We start from the raw sequence: 22,238 nt of genomic DNA, 5'->3' as shown, positions 1-22,238 counted from the left end.
AATTAGGAGGATTACACAATTTGAACTTTGTCCTATAGTGTAAAAAATCTTTTAGGGAAGAAAGTCCAAATGATTTTTCATGCTATCTGATAGTGCAAGCTGATACAACCGAAAATTGCTTCTGATCACAATTTTCTATGTTTGAAATATGAGACCATGATGTGTATCTATCCTCTTATTTAAATTAAATGACACTGAGCTACATTTAAATTAATGTCTTTCCTGAACATAGCAATTCTCATCATGGCTTTAAAGTAGTAATTTGGCATTGTAAGTTCAAGGGATATATTTTTATGTACTAGATAGTAATATATAAAAGTTCCAATAGACAGTAACACTCATCAATCTTTTCCAATTTTCACATATTTATTGGAATATTCAAAGGTACAATAATCAAGACAACATTTTGGGCCCGCTGGCCTTAGTCATGTCATTGCTCCAATTGTTATAACATGACTAAAGGCAAATATTTTTTTCATCCTGGAACGGGGAAAAAAATTAACATTAATACATTTTATAATTGTAATACAAATGTATCCATTTACATGATTAAATGCCCATGTGGGCCTAGTTATATTGGCGAGACTACTAGGACTGTGCGTGATAGGATACCTGAACATAAATCTAATATTCGTACCAAGATTAAAAATCAAGTTGCTGGACATTTTATACTTGCTGGACATAGTGTCAGTCAGCTTAGATTCCAAATTATTGACCATGTTAGTCCCTTGAGTAGAGGAGGTGATAGAGAATTATATTTGCAACAAAAGGGGGCCTTTTGGATTTCTAAATTAGAAACACTATGTCCAATAGGATTAAAGAGACTTTAATTTGTCTGTATTACTTTAATGTGTCAGTAAGTGAGTTTACTAAGGGTTTTATAACAATGTGGTTTTGAAATATGTGCACTTTTATGAAATGTATTACATTGTTTTAAATCACTTGGTGTCAGGGTTTTTTCCCTGTTTTGTTTGCCATGTGCTGCTGACAGCCATTTTACTCACCTCTCTTGCTGACTATGGTGCATTGTGGGGGATGCTGCTCATTTCCTGCACTTTCTTTTATGGCCAGACTGGTGTGCATCTTCCGTGTGAGACAGAATGCAGTCTCAGAATTGTGATGTCATCACTTATTATTTAAAGGGCCTCTGTTCAGTATGCTTTGCCTTTGCGTTGTCTCAGACCTGTTTGTGAGATCAATTTGCACTAGCCCTGCAAACCCTGCTGACTCGCACTGCACATTTGGATCAAAGTGTCCCGCAAGTTATGGCTGCTCCTGTTTCCGCTGCTGTACCTATGCCTACCAGGAGCATGTCTGGTTCTGCACCTCTACCTCAGCGATATGGAGGCAATCCTATTCAGTGCAGAGGGTTTTTGAACCAGGTGGGCATTTACTTTGAGATGTTACCTCAGGCGTTTCCCTCTGACAGAGCTAAGGTGGGATTTCTCATCTCGTTACTCTCTGACACAGGATGCAGTCTCAGAATTGTGATGTCATCACTTATTATTTAAAGGGCCTCTGTTCAGTATGCTTTGCCTTTGCATTGTCTCAGACATGTTTGTGAGAGTTCCTGTGTATTACCTGGCTGCCTGATGTCCTTCCTGGTTCCTGATCCCTGGCTTGTTCCTGACTCTGCTGTTTTCCTTGTTCCTCGTCTGACTATTCACTTTGGCTCCTGACTCGGCTCGTCTGACTACCAGCTCTGGTTTTTACTCCTGGCTTGTTATTTGACTTGTGGACTTTTTATTAGTTTTTTTCTATTAATAAAGCTGTGATTATTTTTGCACTTCTCGTCTCAGTCTGATTCCTGGCACCCTTACACTTGGTGAATTTAAATATTGGAGTAACCATAGAGTTAATTTGTGAAGGGCGTGGCCTTTTTTGCACATGCAAAATTCACATTGTGCAGGACTTTCATTGCTATTGCACTGCAAAGTAATAAACACAGGTCTTGTTCATCCTGTAAACACATTTAGGGCCAAATTACAAGTGGAGCTGTATTTAACACTCCTGCACTAACTCCGCTAGAAGTAAGCTTTTGTGCGAGTCGGGTAACGCTCGTATAACAAGGCGAAAGTTAAAAATTTTCACTTACACTCTAACCCAATGCGTGCAAAAAGCTGAACTTCGAATATCATGTTAACGTATTAGCCCATAAAAGTCAGTGGAGAATTAAAAAGTGGGAAAAAAAACAACTTACTCGCAAACCCAATTCCATATCCTCAAGTGCACTAACCTGACATGAAAATATAAATATTTCAAATTCCAATGTTCTTCACATAGGCAGAATATGTTCTATTTATTCATAAACCAATACACAAAAAGATACAGCCCTCCTCAGCCCTAAGATACAGAGCCAAAATCAATTACATAATATAGCCAGAACGCCTACTTTGTAACAGACCAGTTAAAGTCAGCAGTTGTCACCTTGTGCAATGATATATCCGCGGCATGTACTCACTGTCTGAGCCACTCCATCTGACTGCTCATGATCAGCATTCACTTCCTGACTTAGCTCCACTGAGTGACTATGTCATAGTATGCGCCCCTCCTGGCTTCCAACAATAACATGAAGTATTAGCTCCTGCAAACTGCAACAGAGTACTCTATATACTCTGAAAGTACAGCACAAAATGGAAAAAATGTGGGGCAAGGCAAAGATGTAGTGGAATGTTCAGCTTTCTTTTTTTATTTTTTATTTTATCATTGAAAAATCATATTGCAACATAACAAATGAACATTAGGCGAATTGCATAACATATTTGGATGGCGTACAATACAGCATAATTGTCCTAACAGATAAATACTAAAAGAAAAAATGTGATCTGCAAATGATATTGTTAGATGAGGTTTCATTAAACCATCAGCTGACATTGTTCAAGGTTTTTACATTAAAAACGTAAGAGCGACACAGAAGAAGCCTCAATTTCAATTCAATTTCTTACTTAAAAAAATAATAAGTATTCTTGATACTTTATGTATATCTCAAACAAAACATTAGTGTGATGCAATCCTAAAAACATATTGCGAAAAAAATTAAATAAAGATAAAAATTAAGTAAAGTCAAACTTTGAAAGAGAAAAGAAGAACGGATATAGAAAGAAGGAAGAGAGAAAAATGAGAAACTAGCTCACGACCCTCAGCAACAACCTCCGTCCGCTCTCTCATCCTGTTATATAGTTAGCTTATTTCAGCTTTCCTTCTATTGCTCTGGAGATACTGCGCCTGATTGGCTGTAAAAACCACCAAGTAATAACTTAAAAAATAATAACTTGCAGATGGGAATGTATGTCCTTGTTTCTCAAACTGTGGTACATAAGGTTGCCAGCTGTACCCACAAAAATACTGGACAATCAATCGGTGACAATGGTAAATGGGGATCACACAATGTATCACCAAAAACTCTACCTTAGCCCCAACTCTTGATCCCACAATATATATTTTTCACAACTAACCAATCATTTTACCCTTTGGGGCCTATCTATCAAGCTCCGAACGGAGCTTGAAGGCCCGTGTTTCTGGCGAGTCTTCAGACTCGCCAGAAACACAAGTTATGGAGCAGCGGTCTAAAGACCGCTGCTCCATAACCCTGTCCGCCTGCTCTGATAAGGCGGACAAGAATCGCCGGAAATCAAACCGATCGGGTTGATTGACACCCCCCTGCTGGCAGCCGATAAAAAAAGAAAAACTGGACCTTCAAGTTTTCAGCTAATTAGATAATAGAAGTAAAAAAGGGAAATATGTTTAAAATTGTCACATAAACCTCTGCAAGATATGTCACAAGGAAAATATGCCATGATGAAATTTGCCAGGTAAAGTGTTATATACCCAAGTATGCCACAAAGACATAAGCCTCATACACTGTGTATGTGATGATGTTAGAAATGTGTTAACATGAACATTACTTCCCTGATAATATTTCTCATATCAGTTTGTCACATTCTGGGATATACTTGATAGCTTCTTATTTTTTTACTTAATAATATTTACGTGCTGCAACTGTTTGTAGGGGTACTTGCTACAAAAAGCTTGAGAAAACTGATGTAAATAGTTAGGTATCCATGAGATGACTGATAATTATTAACGTGTGGTAATAAGCAAGACGTGCACTTTGATTACTATGCAGTGCTAAACATTCTGTTTACTGTCCCTTTAAAAATATGGCTGCTCCAGAATTACCAAAACACTAGGCAAAATTCATACGTGACTCATGTGAGAAACCTGTATCCACTTTTCTTTGTCTTAAAAGATTTACGTAGCAGGTTGCTGGAGCCTGAACTCATGAATGTACATTACTGATTATTTACATTCAGATAATCAGACTAAACAGAAGGACAAAAGCAAATTCAATAACCATTTCTTCTGTTAATCAGAAATTTTTATTGGCTGCAAGTGATTGTGGCAGGCCAGTTGGTGCAATTTTCTATAGAATTGATTACTCAGTAATGCACAAATACTGTTGTTGCGTGTAGTCAGTAGTAGGCAACTAATTGCCTCAGGACCATAACACAAGCTGTAATAAGCTTTGGTGTAAGATCCCAGTCTATCCAAATGTCTATTTTCTGTATGACTTCCATTACATACAGACCTGTCATGTACACACTTCAGAGCATGTCTCAGATCACTAGAAACTCATAGAATTCTTTTGTAATTGCTTTGGAACAGAGGGCGATGATGGTTATCATCACAAAGATCAATGTGTCAAGGTCTCTTTTATGCTTTACATTGTATTATAGGAGATAGAAGTGTATATCAAACTATATTCAAGTTATGAGGGCAGTTCATTTATGTGTAACTCTTTCTTTAAAGTTCCAATTCTAATGTTGAATTATGACTCACAAATTTAAAGAAGAATCATCAATCAAGAAAGAGTAATGTATAACCTACATAGATCGGTATATCATACAAAGTTATGTGTCAAGTTTTTTTCCGCATTTTTTGTTATTCATCATAATACATGTAGGTAAATATAATATACAGTAGCTATAAAAAGTCTACACACCCCTGTTAAAATGTCAGATTTCTGTGATTTAAATAAATGAGAAAAGATAAATAATTTCCGAACCTTTTCCATTTTTAATGTGACCTATAAACTGTACAACTCAATTGAAAAACAAACTAAAATATTTTAGGAGGAGTTAAGTAAACAAAAAAAAAATAATAATGAAGATGTAGCTGTGTTCAGAATTAAGCAATCACATTCAAAATCATGTTAAATAGGAGTCAGTACACACCTGCCATCATTTAAAGTGCATCTGATTAACCCCAAATAAAGTTCAGCTGTTCTAGTAGGTCTTTCCTGACATTTTCTTAGTTGAATCCTACAGCAAAAGTCATGGTCCGCAGAGATCTCCCAAAGCATCAGAGGGATCTCATTGTTAAAAGGTATCAGTCAGGAGAAGGGTACAAAAGAATTTCCAAGGCATTAGATATACCATGGAACACAGAAGACAGTCATCATCAAGTGGAGAAAATAAGTTGCAACAGTGACATTACCAAGAACTGGACGTTCTTCCAAAATTGATGAAAAGATGAGAAGAAAACTGGTCTGGGACGCTGCCAAGAGGTCTACAGCAATATTAAAGGAGCTGCAGGAATATCTGGCAAGTACTGGCTGTGTGGTACATGTGACAACAGTCTCCTGTATTCTTCATATGTCTGGGCTATGGGATAGAGTGGCAAGACGGAAGCCTTTTCTTACCAAGAAAAGCATCCAAGCCTGGCTAAATTTTGCAAAAACACATCTGAAGTCTCCCAAAAGCATGTGGGAAAAGGTGTTATGATCTGATGAAACCAAGGTTGAACTTTTTGGCCATATTTCCAAAAGATATGTTTGGCACAAAAACAACACTGCACATCACCAAAAGAACACCATACCCACAGTGAAGCATGGTGGTGGCAGCATCATGATTTGGGGCTGTTTTTTGTCAGCTGGAACTGGGGCCTTAGTCAAGGTAGAGGGAATTATGAACAGTTCCAAATAGCAGTCAATATTGGCACAAAACCTTCAGGCTTCTGCTAGAAAGCTGAACATGAAGAGGAACTTCATCTTTCATTATGACAATGACCCAAAGCATACATCCAAATCAACAAAGGAATGGCTTCACCAGAAGAAGATTAAAGTTTTGAAATGGCCCAGCCAGAGTCCAGACCTGAATCCGATCAGAAATCTGTGGGTTGATCTGAAGCGGGCTGTGCACAGGAGATACCCTTGCAATCTGACAGATTTGGAGTGTTTTTGCAAAGAAGAGTGGGTAAATCTTGCCAAGTCAAGATGTGCCATGCTGATAGACTCATACCCAAAAAGACTGAGTGCTGTAATAAAATCGAAAGATGCTTCAACAAAGTCTTAGTTTATGGGTGTGCACACTTATGCAACCATATTATTTTTTTATTTATTATTTTTACTTCCCTCCACCTAAAAGATTTCAGTTTGTTTTTCAATTGAGTTGTACAGTTTATAGGTCACATTAAAGGTGGAAAAAGTTCTGAAATGATTTATCTTTTATTTTTTTACAGAAACCTGACATTTTAACAGGTTGTAGACTTTTTTATATCATATATATAGGTGTGTAGACTTTTTATATCATATATATATATATATACAGGAGAGAATAGGTGCAATAGAACCCAATTAATATATTAACGGTTTAATCAAGCTGAGGATGAAAGCATTTTTCAGAAAAAGAGCAACATCAGAATAAATGCGCCATTTATGAAGTGTCGTGTGGACAAGGTTCTCATTGACAGAACCCATCTGCACACATTTGTGGCCTCTGAATCAGCATCCACTGCCGGAATTGCGTGTGAGCAGAGCTTGACGAACAAGCCCGGGCTGTGTGATGGTTTCAGCTTCTGAGGTTGAGGACACGTTAAGAAGCAACGGTCGTACAACCACTGCTTCTAAACCGAGTGAGCCTACACTGAAACCTCTTTGAAGCTACTTAAGCAGCTTTATACATGGGGGGCCAGAGAGTTATGTTATCAAGTTGGAGTATAAAAGGTCTAGAAGTTCTTCTTTACAGAAAGGATGATTGGTCCATGGAATAGACTTCCAATTGGGAAGTTAAACTGACAAATATGTGCAACAAGTAAATACTATAAGGAGTAAGATCATTTTAGTTTTACAATTTTACCTAAATTAACTATGGGTTTAACCTTTACAGAGGAGACACATATTTAAAGTAAGTTCCAGAGAAGCAATGCACTACTGGTTCTAGCTGAACAAATCTGGTGAGCCAATGACAAGAGCCATATGTTTGTAACCGCCAATCACCAACTAGTTCTTAGTAATATATTTCCGCTCCTAAACCTACATAAGTATGCTTTTAAACAAAGAATCACAAGAGAATGCAGTACATAGGATAATAGGAATACATGTAAAGTTTGTTCAAATTTTAAGGGCTATCTAAATCATGAAAGTTCCATTTTAATGTCCTTTTAAGGATTAATGCTGTTAGGTTAAATAATAAAACCTGGGGTATGCATAGTTATCATGGAAATATATTAAAGGACCTGTAAATACAGTAGATTTGTATAATCAACAAATGCATGATAAAAAGACAATGCAATAGCAGTTTGTCTGAACTTCAAATGAGTAGTAGATTTTTTTCGGATAATTCTCAAAGTTATATCGGTTTCCACTCCTCCTCTATCATGTGACATCCATCAGCCATTCAGAGTTGTTTACAAAAGAGAGAGAAAAATCAAGGGCTTATATAGCACTCCTTCCTATCCTAATAGTATAATACTTAAAAAATAATTTTAATAGTAAGTTTAAAATTCACAGATAACCTCTGTGTACCACTTTAAATAATCAATCTAATCCAAGTCCTAAAACAGTGTGTATTACCTCCCTGTTTCTTGGCCAATAGCAGGAAACGTCGGCTTCAGGTGACAGAGGCAACAACACGCTATAGCTTAAATAAACAATACATTTTGTAAGTTTAGTTCATATAACAAACGCGTTTCAGACGATGTAACGTCCTTTCTCAATGTTGAACTAGTTGTGAATGATCAAACAACGTTACATCGTCTGAAACGCGTTTGTTATACAAACTAAACGTGTGTTATTGCCTCTGTCACCTGAAGCCGACGTTTCCAGCTATCGGCCAGGAAACAGGGAGGTAATACACGCTGTTTTAGGACTTGGATTAGATTGATTATTTAAAGTGGTACACAGAGGTTATCTGTGAATTTTAAACTTACTATTAAAATTATTTTTTAAGTATAAGCCCTTGATTTTTCTCTCTCTTTTGTAAACAACTCTGAATGTTTATTTAAAGGGACAGCACCAATACCTACTTTCAATGTAAGAGGTATTTTTTTCCTACCTTAAACTATATGTAGTGCCAGTAACTAGTTATTTTTCCTGACACCCATCAGCCAATCACAAATGCACATACATATATTCTGTGAATTCTTGCCTATGCTCAGTCGGAGCTGGTGACTCAAAAAGTGTAAATATAAAATGATTGTGCACATTTTGTTAATGGAAGTAAATTGGAAAGTTGTTTAACCCCTTGAGTGCTAATGACGGCTCAGAGCCGTCATTAGCACTCAACTACTTTTTTTCCAATCTGGGGGCCCCCACCAGCTCCTACCCCGGCAATCAGGCCTGCATAGTGACAGGCATCGCCGGGGCTTCCCGTTGCATGCAATGACGTGATGACATCACCGTGCAACTTTATTTAAAATTGTCCATACAAAGTATAGGGAAAGGGGGCATGCTGCTTAGAAACCTGTATCTCAGGGATCTAAGCAGCTACAGACCCCCAAGACCTACCATTGGAAAGGTAATCACCTAACCTTTCCAATGGTATAAGTCTTGAGGATCTGGGGGGGGGGAGGAATAAAAAAGTTAAAAAAAAGTTTTTTTAAAATAGTAAAAAACTGAAAAATATAGAAATCAGCTTAGCACTCAAAGGGTTAAAATTGCATGCTCTATCTGAATCATGAAAGTTTCATTTCGACTTTGGTATTTATCTGTCATCAAAACCTATGCTTTTGTATTTATTTTTCTTAAGTGTTAACACAGAATAAACTAAATACAGAATGTGTAGCATAATGCAAAATATCCAGTCACTGATTGAATTTTTCTTTAATCCGTATGAAAGGGCAGTACATAAATGGACACTAAAGTCAAAATTAAACTTTAACAATTTATTTCCATTATCAAATTGCGCACAGTCTTTTTATATGCACACTTTCTGAGGCACCGGATCCTTCTGAGCATGTGAAAGAGTTCACAGAGTATACATATATATGTGATTGCCTGACAGCTGTCACATGATATAGTGGGCCAGCAAATCGAACTTAATTTTGAAATTTGTCAGAAAAAAAAATCAATTACTTATGTAAAATTCAGAGTGAGTGCTATGGTCTTTTAAAGATTATTTTCCTTAAAGGTACAGTAAACAACTAGTGATTTGTATATAAAATGTTTATTTATGCGTAATGAAACTAATTTTCGATATATTTTAATTATTTATTTTGCCTCCTTTCCATGTAATTTATCTCTGAAAATTGAGCAATTTCTAATACTCAGAACTTAAAATGCACCATGCTGACTTTTCAAGGCTAAGTCTTCTAGATAACTGTCCTTAAGGCTTTGAAGGGAAACTAAAGTCAAAATTAAACTTTCATGATTCAGACAGAGCAGCAATTTTAAACAACTTTCCAATTTACTCCCATTAACAAAATGTTCACAGTCTTTTTATATTTACACTTTTTTTATTCACCAGATCCTACTGAGCATGTGCAAGAATTCACAGAATATACATATATGCATTTGTGATTGGCTGGAGGCTGTCACATGATGCAGGAGGAGTGGAAATAGACATAACTGAAATTTGTCTGGAAAAAAATCTACTACTCATTTGAAGTTCAGTGCTATTGCATTGTCTTTTTATCATGCATTTGTTCATTATGCATATCTACTGTATTTACTGGTCCTTTAACTGATAAGAACTGCATATAAATGCATTTTATACTAACTTTATGACAGATGCTAGCTTTGTTGTCTGGAAACTAAGGCCCAGATTGGCTACTCCAAATAAGGCAAATGGTGGGTGGAGTTTGGCTATTAAAAAATAATTACAGAAAAAAGGATGTTAATTTGTTTTTAAAAACGTTAGGACTTGGCTGACATGTTATTCTTTAGCAGCACAACAGACACATCTTATAATTACAAGGTGTTTGCTGCCCTTTTAAAATGTGAAACAAAAGCTATTTGATTTTAAATCTAATATAGAATTATCAGTTGTGCACTTCCTGCTAATGCTTGTTGGCTGGTAGATGCTTCCTGCTAATGCCCATTGACTTCCTGTTAATGCTTATTGGTTGATAGATACCTATTAGCTAATAAACATTAGTAGGAAGTACATCACTGATGCTACTACTGTATTAGTTTAAGTTTAGATTTAAACTGCTTTTACATTTTTAGGCAATAACAGTTTCAATACTGCTCTTTTAAGTGGATGAAGGAAAACTTTTGAGTACAATGTGCCTTAAAAGGGACATGAAATCCCAAAATGTTCTTTTATGATTCAGATGGAACATGCACTTTTAAACTACTTTCCTTTATTGAAAAGAATACCTAGGTAGACTCAGGAGCAACAAAGCACTATTAGGAGCTAGCTTCTGATTGGTGGCTGTACATATATACGCCTCGTGTGATTGGCTGACCATATGTGTTCAGCTAGCTCCCAGTACTAGAGAAAAAAGCAAATTTGATCATAAAAGTTACTGGAAAGTTGTTTAAAATGGTATGCTCTCTCTGAATCATAAAATAACATTTTTCGGTTTCATGTCCCTTAAATTAGTAGGTGCTCTAATCTATTTGACTTATTAATTTTAATAACACTGAGCTGTGGTGTGAAATATTTTGTGCTTAATATTTTGTAGATGGTATAAAAACATAACTCCTTTTCTTTATTGTCTTTTAGATTGTTAGACATTTTGAAGTCAATTTTTGAAGTCATCATGTTGCGATCATCTACCTGTTCTACTGGATTCTACCTGCTAGTCCTGGTGCCTCTCTTGTGCAATGTAGGGGTAATACGTGGAGATACTACCATCCAATCGGCAGAAGAAGGCAATGAAACCAATAACTGTACTGGGACCTATTACTGTAAGCCAGGTGTCATTTTACCTATTTGGAAACCTCAAAATCCAGCTTTTGGTGATAAAATTGCAAGAGCTACAGTTTATTTTGTGGCAATGGTCTACATGTTCCTAGGAGTATCAATCATAGCAGATCGATTCATGTCCTCAATCGAAGTCATTACTTCTCAAGAAAAAGAGATAACCATTAAGAAACCCAATGGAGAAACAACAACGACAACTGTTAGGATATGGAATGAAACTGTTTCAAATTTGACCCTTATGGCTCTTGGTTCATCCGCTCCTGAAATTCTTCTTTCTGTGATTGAAGTTTGTGGCCATAACTTTCAGGCTGGAGATCTTGGCCCCAGCACCATTGTAGGGAGTGCGGCATTTAACATGTTCATAATTATTGCTCTGTGTGTCTATGTAGTACCCGATGGGGAAATAAGAAAGATTAAGCATCTCAGAGTTTTCTTTGTCACAGCAGCCTGGAGCATTTTTGCCTACACTTGGTTGTATATGATCCTTTCATATTTCTCTCCTGGAGTTGTTGAGGTCTGGGAAGGACTACTCACTTTCTTCTTCTTTCCAATATGCGTTCTCTTTGCTTGGATTGCAGACAGAAGGCTTTTGTTTTACAAGTATGTCTATAAGAGGTACAGAGCTGGGAAGCAAAGAGGAATGATTATTGAAACAGAAGGAGACAGACCTTCATCCAAAGCAGATATTGAAATGGACGGAAAAGTCCTTAACTCGCACACAGAAAATTTCCTAGATGGTTCTTTAGTTATGGAAGTTGATGAAAAGGACCAAGATGATGAGGAAGCGAGGAGAGATATGGCTAGAATTTTAAAAGAATTGAAACAAAAACACCCTGACAAAGAGATGGAACAACTTATAGAGCTTGCCAATTACCAAGTTTTGAGTCAGCAGCAAAAAAGTCGAGCTTTTTACCGCATTCAGGCCACTCGGTTAATGACTGGTGCAGGCAATATTTTGAAGAGGCATGCAGCAGATCAGGCAAGAAAAGCTGTCAGCATGCATGAGGTTAACACCGATATTATAGAAAATGACCCAATAAGCAGAATATACTTCGAACAATTAACTTATCAATGTCTGGAAAACTGTGGGACTGTGGCACTGACCATTATTCGTCGTGGAGGTGACCTTACCAACACAGTGTTTGTTGATTTCAGAACAGAAGATGGCACTGCCAATGCTGGTTCAGATTATGAATTTACTGAAGGCACTGTTGTTTTCAAGCCTGGTGAAACACAGAAAGAGGTTCGTGTAGGGATCATTGATGATGATATCTTTGAAGAAGATGAAAACTTCTTAGTCCATCTTAGCAATGTTCGAGTAAATTCTGCAACCGCAGAAGCAAATCTAGAGTTAAACCATGTAACACCTCTTGCATGTTTGGGATCACCAACCACAGCCACTGTAACCATCTTTGATGATGATCATGCTGGCATCTTTACCTTTGAGGAGCCAGTAACACATGTAAGTGAAAGTGTGGGCACCATGGAAATAAAAGTTCTGAGAACATCTGGTGCCAGAGGAACTGTTATTGTACCCTACAAAACTACTGAAGGTACAGCAAGAGGTGGAGGGGAAGATTTTGAAGATACGTGTGGAGAGCTGGAGTTCCAGAATGATGAAATTGTGTAAGTACCAAATATTTTACTATGACTTCACAGTATTTTTTTTCTGATGTGATTCATTTTATTTTTTTCTAACCTCTCTTTTTTAATACTATATGTGGTTAAAGAGACATTGTACTTGTGATTCTTTGCTGCATATAAAAGATAATGTATCAAATTTACTAACCGGAATAAACATACTTTTGCTAGCTTTGTGTAGGTCTATACCCATCAATCAATAGAAAGGAGGGAGTTCTCCCTAATAGCCATTGAGCAAAAATTATCTAGTAGCAACAACACACATTTTTTGCAAAATTACATTTAAATTAAACATATTTGACTTAACATTTTCTCATGCAAACATTATTTTAATTTTAACACGTTTGATTGCAGTTCTTTCATATGCATGAAGGAAAGTTACCTACAATGTCTCTTTAAGATAAATTATCAACGTAATGCTTACGGATGTCTGCAATCGTGTTTTCTTTCTTACAGGATCAATGGGAAGCATGGCAATTTAAGAAAACATTAATTGATAACTAAAATGGTCCCTAGATTTATATTGGTCTGAAACTTATGCTTCCTTTGTCTTTTTTGTAAATATTTTTCTAGGCAATTTGGCTTTATCTTTAATATCAAAAATGCATGGTTCAGTTATGCTTAATGTTGTGCAAAATATATGTAATACATTAAAAATGCAATGATTACACCCAATACATGTTGTATTTATGGGCATCACTATTTTTTGAAGATGAAAAACCTAGTTTTTTTTTATAACAGATATATGTATTGAGCCAAAGAGAATATTGTAGTTAAAAAAACAGAAAACCATATAGAGCAATTTTTCTGTTAACTATTGTTAAAAAGTACAGTCCCGTGTCTGTGTGGCTTATTATGTTAATGTCTGGCAGCCTTTAATAAATTTGAGTGAACCCAGGCTTTAAAGAGACAGTGTACACCGATTTTAATAAATCTGCATGTAATAGACTCTTCTATAAAGAAGAAAATGCTCAGATACTGATCTAAAAATCCAGTATAAAACCTTTTAAAAACTTACTTAGAAACTCCCAGTTTAGCACTGTTGATGAGGTTAGTCTGGGACACCCAGTGAAAGGTGCTGGGAAAGCAGAAAGAGCAGACACTCCGCCCCCCTCCTCTGCATATGAAAAGGCCCATTACATAAATAAGAGAAAGCAGGAATCTGTAGACGTCGGTCTACATTTCATACTTTGGGACTTGGTTAGGTTCTGAAAATCAGCACAATGTTATTAAAAAATAAGCAAAAATATACATTATTACAAAAACATTCCCATATGGGCTATATAAATGGATCATCTACAAAACATTTATGCAAAGAAAAATCTAATGTATAATGTCCCTTTAAGGGGATATTACATTCAGCTTTTTTTGTTTTATTTTGCAAATTATGTATTAGCATTTAAAGGCACCTTAAAGGGACATGAAAGCCAAATTTTTTCTTTCGTGATTTAGAAAGAGCATGTCATTTTAAACAACTTTCTAATTTACTTCTATTATCTAATTTGCTTCATTCTTTTGATATCACTTGCTGAAAAGCATATCTAGATATGCTCAGTAGCTGCTAATTGGTTGCTGCACCTAGAGACCTTGTGTGATTGGCTCACACATGTGCATTGCTTGTTCTTCAACAAAGGATATCTAAAGAATTGAGCAAATTGGAAAGTTGTTTAAAATTGCATGCCCTATCTGAATCATGAAAGTTTAATTTTGACTTGAGTGTCCCTTTAAACAGCACTAATGCAAACATTAATCATTAAATGTACATTCCAGTTAAAATTTTAATGTACATAGATTTATTACATCTTTGAATAGAAACCTATTTGCAATATACTGTACATGTATTGACAAAAATGCTTCTAGTAAAAGTTATCACTGTTTTAGTGTTAGCATTTTTCTCTGCACGTGCATGTGAAGCATAGCTAGATATTGTCACTGCATCCACATTTTAAACAATACAGCTGCGCAGATCATCAGTGGGGCTTGTATTATATCGGCAATTAACAAATTGAGTCATTACCAGATGGTAAAAGCACCTTAGGCTCTCTGAACAAGTGATGTGTTTAAAATACTGGTGCATGGTGCATTCTTAAATACACATTTAAAAAACAGCTATAGCTTTTATTAGAAGCATTTTTGCTAATGCATGTATAGTTCCAAATTGTTTCTGTTCAATACCAAAATATACCCATGTGGTTTACAATTTTGGCTGGAATATCCCTTTAAGTCCACAGTGAGTGATCACTTACCTGTAGTAAAAAGTAATAAAATGCATAGGGGCCTATCTATCAAGCTCCGAATGGAGCTTGATGCCCCGTGTTTCTGGCGAGCCTGCAGGCTCGCCAGAAACAGCAGTTATGAAGCAGCGGTCACAAAGACCGCTGCGCCATAACCTCTCCGTCTGCTCTGAGCAGGCGGACAGACATCGCCGGAAATCAACCCGATCGAGTACAATCGGGTTGATTGACACCCCACTGCTGGCGGCCCATTGGCCGCGAGTCTGCAAGGGGCGGCGTTGCACCAGCAGCTCTCGTGAGCTGCTGGTGCAATGCTGAATACAGCGAGCGTATTAATGTTTCCTTAACAACCACGACGTACCCTGTACGTTGCTGCTGGTCTATTATAACCTCTCCCTCCTGCTGGCTACCGGAAATAGAGCGTTGAGGCCATGCTATTAAAAATACAACCCCATAGAAAGATCAGCATCGTACATGATACGTCACTGGTCGTTAAGGGACTAAGCAAGTGTTCTGTCTCATGCAGTGGCAGTTCTAAAATGTAATATTTGGGAGGCTAATTAGGGGGGCTAACAAAGGTATTAAAGAAGCAACCCAAATAATATAAGGAGCCCATTTCAGCTCAATGGGGGTGCTACATGTGTATTTGGAGGTGCATAGCACCCCTCAGCACCCCATAGAACCGCCACAGGTCACATGTTAACCTAAGCCACAAAGAGACAATCAAATATCTAAAAAAAAAATACTAATTATTTTTTTTAATAATTAAAAAGATATATACCTAGTTTTTGTTGGTTTGCAGGTGAGTCTTTGTCCCTTTAAGTGATGTGAACATATAATCAACTTTACATAGCAGGTTAAATTCTAGTCATTGTTTTTTTATTAGTATTGTATTTCCTATTTTATTCCTATATTAGGATTTTTATTAACTATTCTACCATTTAATTAATTTCAGACATCATATATCCATATTATTGTCCATGTATCTCTAGTGTGCATTTTTACATTATTTACATCTTTTTAAATCATTTAAAGTCTGAACTTGGCCCTTTGAATAATATCTAGGTACTATGAATTGTAATGTGTCAGAGTTTTCCTACCTTCAGGCAAACGCTCTCTAACCGAGCATCTCTGTTTTTAATGAAAAGCCTAGTAGCATTAAACAATCAAAATCCATTTGATTTGCATTTAAAGGGACAGTTTTTTTGTTTTGTTTTAAAGAAATGTACTGCATATATTGCAGTACTTAAAGGCATTTATATTTAAAACACTGACAAAATCACTGTAGAAATAAAAGTTTCCCTCCCCTGTTGTTGCATGCCCCTAGCCTGAAGCAATGTTTTTTTCTCTGTGGGTTGTACAGCACACCAGGCACCATTGGCTGTATCTCAAGATATAGAAACCCCATTTTTTGATTCACCACTTTTTATTATTGAAAGCGGGACCTGACATTCAGCAGTAAGAACTACAGAAAGTGCAGACATTCCTTTAAAAGGACATTGTATTGTAATCTTACCTTTATTTTGTCGTTTGAAATAGTTGCCTGTTGAGCCAACCACCTTTAATGAAAATATACAGGAGGCAGTAAGAGAAACCAACCTCCCAGTGGGGGCTGGGAGAGAGACATTTTTGTATCTGAAATAGTTGCTTTTAGCCCTCAAGCCATCAACCAATAATTAAAATTATAATGGCGAACTATAGGCCTTTGTGTATAAAAATAGATCACATTTGCAGCCCTGCTCTTTCTACAGGATCGGTCCATTTAAATGGGTAACCCTTGAAAACAATGTTTAATGGTTTTAATGAGCAAAATAAATCTAAATACGACATTCCGCATATAACAAGTAATTGGGAAAATAAGGGGGAATCAAATGTTACAGTAAAATGTCTCTTTAAGTAATGCAATGTATGGGGTATACATCTTAAAATAATTTTGCCCCTTTAAAAGAATAAAATACCTAAGATATTTATAACTGTGATTCATTCTAAAGGTAAAAGGCATATTAATGTAAAAAAAAAATGAATGACCCTAGTACCTGAAAATGCCATTTCTGTACTGGCATTCTTTTAGGGGAAGGAAAATGGAGCATAGGTATTATCCTTGTCCTATTCCCTGGATGCAATTGCTTTTTACATCTGCTGTCAGAGAGAGAGGCAAGGGTTAAAGTTCTGGTATATTGGTGATCGTGAGTTTAAACCACTGTTTGTGTTACTGGCAACTGAGGGGGGTACATCACTGCCAATATGGGGGACAAATCACTGATAGTTTTACATTTTTGTTAGCATATATGTGTGTGAGTTTAATGCATACACAGAGTTCCAGGCAACCATGACATAGGCATACATTTTCTGTTGTCTAGACAACCAACATAAACAAAACAAAACCAAAACATAGCAGGTCTGAGGAAGGGTAGTCTATTTGCCTGAAACATTACCTTTTTTTTTATGTATGTTTGCTTAAACAAAGCCAGTGAGTTTGGATTTCCCTGTGAACTATTTAATACTATAATCCTGTCACATTCTAAATGTTTAATCTGTCTCCCAGGTTTTGAAGAAAATTGTCAAGCCATGATTTATTCATACTTTAATTGTGTCCATCTTCGTAACTGCTGCATACTCTTATAAAGCCCTGAACACATTTGTCCTGTAAAAACATAGCAGTAGAAATTTGAAGTTATTCATTGCGATACTTTGTTATGACAATCTATAAATTTGGTAACCAAAAAGTTACGTCAGCCTAAGTATGTTATTTAAAGGCTAAGGCAGAATTTACATCAGCAGTCATGGTATTTTATAAACATGTATTATAAAAAAAAACAAAGTAATTCTGTAAGTTTCAATGAAATTATGTGATTACAATCGAATATCTTTGTTTATTTAAAAATTTCTCTAAATACACTTGTTGATGTGTAATGTTAAGATTGTCATTTTTCTATTTTCTGTAGAAAGAATTAGTCCAGATGAGGGGCATACAGAGTTGTAAAATAATGTTTGTGAACGTAGAGGCTGGCGTGAACCTGTTCTTGCCTTGTAGAGAATGTAGTGTTTTTAAGGAGAAATTGAATTATTTAATATTATTCTATTCTTCAGAAAAGTGTAAAGTTTATTTTGATATAAAACTGTCATTTGAGGTAAAGATGTGTGTTTTGTTGTCTTTTCTTTTTTTATTAAAAAATAAATAAGAATTTAGCAAGTTTGAATATTACAGTTGTATAGCTATTTTTATATTGTTTATCAAACATCCCTAACTTTCTAAATTCTAGGTAAATACCTAGGTAGGTTCAGAAAGAGCAAGGCACTACTGGGGGCTAGCTGCTGATTGGTGGCTGCACATTTTTCTCTCTTGCCTTTGGCCCACTTTAAGTTGTTCGGCTAGCTCCCAGTAGTACATTGCTCTTCCTTCTACAAAGGATAACAAGAGAATACAGGGAGTGCAGAATTATTAGGCAAGTTGTATTTTTGAGGATTAATTTTATTATTGAACAACAACCATGTTCTCAATGAACCCAAAAAACTCATTAATATCAAAGCTGAATAGTTTTGGAAGTAGTTTTTAGTTTGTTTTTAGTTATAGCTATTTTAGGGGGATATCTGTGCGTGCAGGTGACTATTACTGTGCATAATTATTAGGCAACTTAACAAAAAACAAATATATACCCATTTCAATTATTTATTTTTACCAGTGAAACCAATATAACATCTCAACATTCACAAATATAAATTTCTGACATTCAAAAACAAAACAAAAACAAATCAGTGACCAATATAGCCACCTTTCTTTGCAAGGACACTCAAAAGCCTGCCATCCATGGATTCTGTCAGTGTTTTGATCTGTTCACCATCAACATTGCGTGCAGCAGCAACCACAGCCTCCCAGACACTGTTCAGAGAGGTGTACTGTTTTCCCTCCTTGTAAATCTCACATTTGATGATGGACCACAGGTTCTCAATGGGGTTCAGATCAGGTGAACAAGGAGGCCATGTCATTAGATTTTCTTCTTTTATACCCTTTCTTGCCAGCCACGCTGTGGAGTATTTGGACGCGTGTGATGGAGCATTGTCCTGCATGAAAATCATGTTCTTCTTGAAGGATGCAGACTTCTTCCTGTACCACTGCTTGAAGAAGGTGTCTTCCAGAAACTGGCAGTAGGACTGGGAGTTGAGCTTGACTCCATCCAAAACCCGAAAAGGCCCCACAAGCTCATCTTTGATGATACCAGTCCAAACCAGTACTCCACCTCCACCTTGCTGGCGTCTGAGTCGGACTGGAGCTCTCTGCCCTTTACCAATCCAGCCACGGGCCCATCCATCTGGCCCATCAAGACTCACTCTCATTTCATCAGTCCATAAAACCTTAGAAAAATCAGTCTTGAGATATTTCTTGGCCCAGTCTTGACGTTTCAGCTTGTGTGTCTTGTTCAGTGGTGGTCGTCTTTCAGCCTTTCTTACCTTGGCCATGTCTCTGAGTATTGCACACCTTGTGCTTTTGGGCACTCCAGAGATGTTGCAACTCTGAAATATGGCCAAACTGGTGGCAAGTGGCATCTTGGCAGCTGCACGCTTGACTTTTCTCAGTTCATGGGCAGTTATTTTGCGCCTTGGTTTTTCCACACGCTTCTTGCGACCCTGTTGACTATTTTGAATGAAACGCTTGATTGTTCAATGATCACGCTTCAGAGGCTTTGCAATTTTAAGAGTGCTGCATCCCTCTGCAAGATATCTCACTATTTTTTACTTTTCTGAGCCTGTCAAGTCCTTCTTTTGACCCATTTTGCCAAAGGAAAGGAAGTTGCCTAATAATTATGCACACCTTATATAGGGTGTTGATGTCATTAGACCACACCCCTTCTCATTACAGAGATGCACATCACCTAATATGATTAATTGGTAGTAGGCTTTCGAGCCTATACAGCTTGGAGTAAGACAACATGCATAAAGAGGATGATGTGGTCAAAATACTAATTTGCCTAATAATTCTGCACTCCCTGTAAAGCAAATTTGATAATACAAGTAAATTGAAAAGTTGTTTAAAATCGTATACTATGGGGCCGAACTATCAAGCTCCGAATGGAGTTTGATGCCCCTGTTACCGCGTGAGCCTTCAGGCTCGCCGGAAACAACCGTTATGAAGCAGCGGTCTAAAGTCTGCTGCTCCATAACTTGTCCGCCTGGTCTGAGGCTGCGGACACCAATCCGCCCGATCCTATACGATTGGCTGATTGACACACCCTGCTAGCGGCCATGAATCTGCAGGGGGCCACATTGCACAAGCAGTTCACAAGAATTGCTTGTGCAATTATAAATGCTGACAGCGTATGCTATCAGCATTTATCGATGTGCGGCGGACATGATACGCTACATTGTATCACATCCGTCCACACTTTAATACATTTGGGGTTTCACATCCCATTTCCAGTTTTTCACATACAGTTTTGGTATTTATATTCATTTAAAAGGACATTAAGCTATAAACAATGTAGATATCCTTTATTAAAACTTAGTTATTTTCCATGAGAACATAATGATTGAATAACACTAATTCGTGAAACTAATATCTTGTGGAAACTAAATTTGTGACTCTCCATTATTTTCTATGCATCCACATCTATTTTGTAACCTTTAGCTCTCAGTGCATAAAACAGGTTCACTGTGAAGCATACAGGCATCACTCAAAAACAGCTTTGAAACTGCAAGAGAAGTCAGCAAGACAAAATACTTCACAAGGGCTAACCCCTCGAGGCAGCTTTTTTGTTCTATCCAGTGAGACGAGATTACAATAACAAAACAGACATGCAAATAATTTTACAATTAAGAACATTTGCATAAACTGCATTACAAGTGTCTTTCCTAAGTTTCGTGGTTATAAATATTGTTTTTCCGCATAGCTAGTGGTTTGTGTTTGATGTCTGAGATACCATGTATTGGGCATCTCACGCAATTATAACAGTTAAAGGGCCATAATAGTTGACAAATTACATGCTCTATTCCATTAGAGCATGTCATTTTACAGCTATTGACCCTGCTCTACTGTGTGTTTAAACTCCACAAATAGGTTAAACACACAGAAGAAATGCTTCTCTGGAGCCGCTGTGCATTGCTGGTCCTTAGCAAAACACCACCACTGATTCAATCAGACTCGCTAGTTGCACATCTGAGTCGTGCGACTAGCACTGCTGATTGGATCAGCACCGGGTTATGCTCAGGTTCAGCAGTGCACCATGGCCCCAAGTGGCACTTCTACTGTGTGTTTAACCCCTTTGCAGGGTTAAACACAAAGTATAGTAGGGTCTAAAGTTGTAAAATGACATGCTCTAGCCTCTAACAAAGTAGTGCATGTATTTTTTCAATATTATGACGCTTAAATGGCAGGAACTCGATGCAATGCAATATAGTGGAAGCGATACTGAATGAGTTTCCTTAGCAACCTTTAGTGTGTCTAAATCTAGCCTATTGAGACAGGCTTGGAAGTGTGCATGTATCGAACATTGTTACAAACATTTCTACATACACTGCTGCCATACTGCTGAAAACACGCACACACTGGAGCCTATATCAGTATGACAATTTAATAGGAGCTTAAACATCTATTGCTTTTGTATAAAAAATGTGCTTTTCCCACACTCCCTATAGAGGCCAAAAAGCAAAATCTGTAACTGGCAAAGTAAAAGTACCTGGTTTGAGCAGATTGCAACATTTTGAAAACAGATTTAGCTTTTTGACCCCTCTAAGGAGTGTGGGATAAAGCACAAGAGGTGTTTGAAGGGACATGAAACCATTTTTCTTTCTTTCATGATACAGATAGAACCTACAATTTTAAACAACTTTCCAATTTACTTCTCTTATCAAATCTGCTTCATTCCTTTAACATCCTTTGCTGAAGTAGAAGCCATGCACTACTGAAAGGTCGCTGAACACATCTAGCCAGCCAATCAAAAGAGAAAAATGGTGTTCAGGCACCAATCACCAGCTAGCTCCCACTAGTGTAGGATAAAATATTTTTCAACAATGGATACCAAGAGAACAAAGTACATTTGAAAATAGTAAATAACATGCTCTGTCTGAATGATGCAAGTTTAATTTTGACTTTCCTGTCCCTTTAAGAAGAATACATAACATAATTAATTGTTAAAAAATGTTATTATATGTTATAGCAGTTTTTACATTACATTCTTGTATAGTTTTCTGCATGTTAGAGATCAGCTTTTTTTCTGAATCA

General features: G+C 36.8%; 1 protein-coding gene across 1 annotated transcript in view; it reads left to right on the top strand.

Annotated features, from left to right (window-relative positions):
- The window catches only part of SLC8A1 (solute carrier family 8 member A1), a 480,484-nt gene that overhangs the window by 24,001 nt on the left and 434,245 nt on the right, over positions 1-22,238 (top strand). Inside the window, exon 2 of the mRNA XM_053711941.1 lies at positions 10,947-12,773. Within this exon, the coding sequence (XP_053567916.1) occupies positions 10,984-12,773 (1,790 nt within the window). The 5' untranslated portion in view covers positions 10,947-10,983. The remainder of the gene's footprint in view (positions 1-10,946; positions 12,774-22,238) is intronic.

The sequence above is a fragment of the Bombina bombina genome, chromosome 4 (genome assembly GCF_027579735.1).
Source record: "Bombina bombina isolate aBomBom1 chromosome 4, aBomBom1.pri, whole genome shotgun sequence".
Lineage (NCBI taxonomy): Eukaryota > Metazoa > Chordata > Amphibia > Anura > Bombinatoridae > Bombina > Bombina bombina.
Note: the sequence above shows the minus strand (reverse complement) of the source record. Positions and strands in the feature narration are given on the sequence as shown.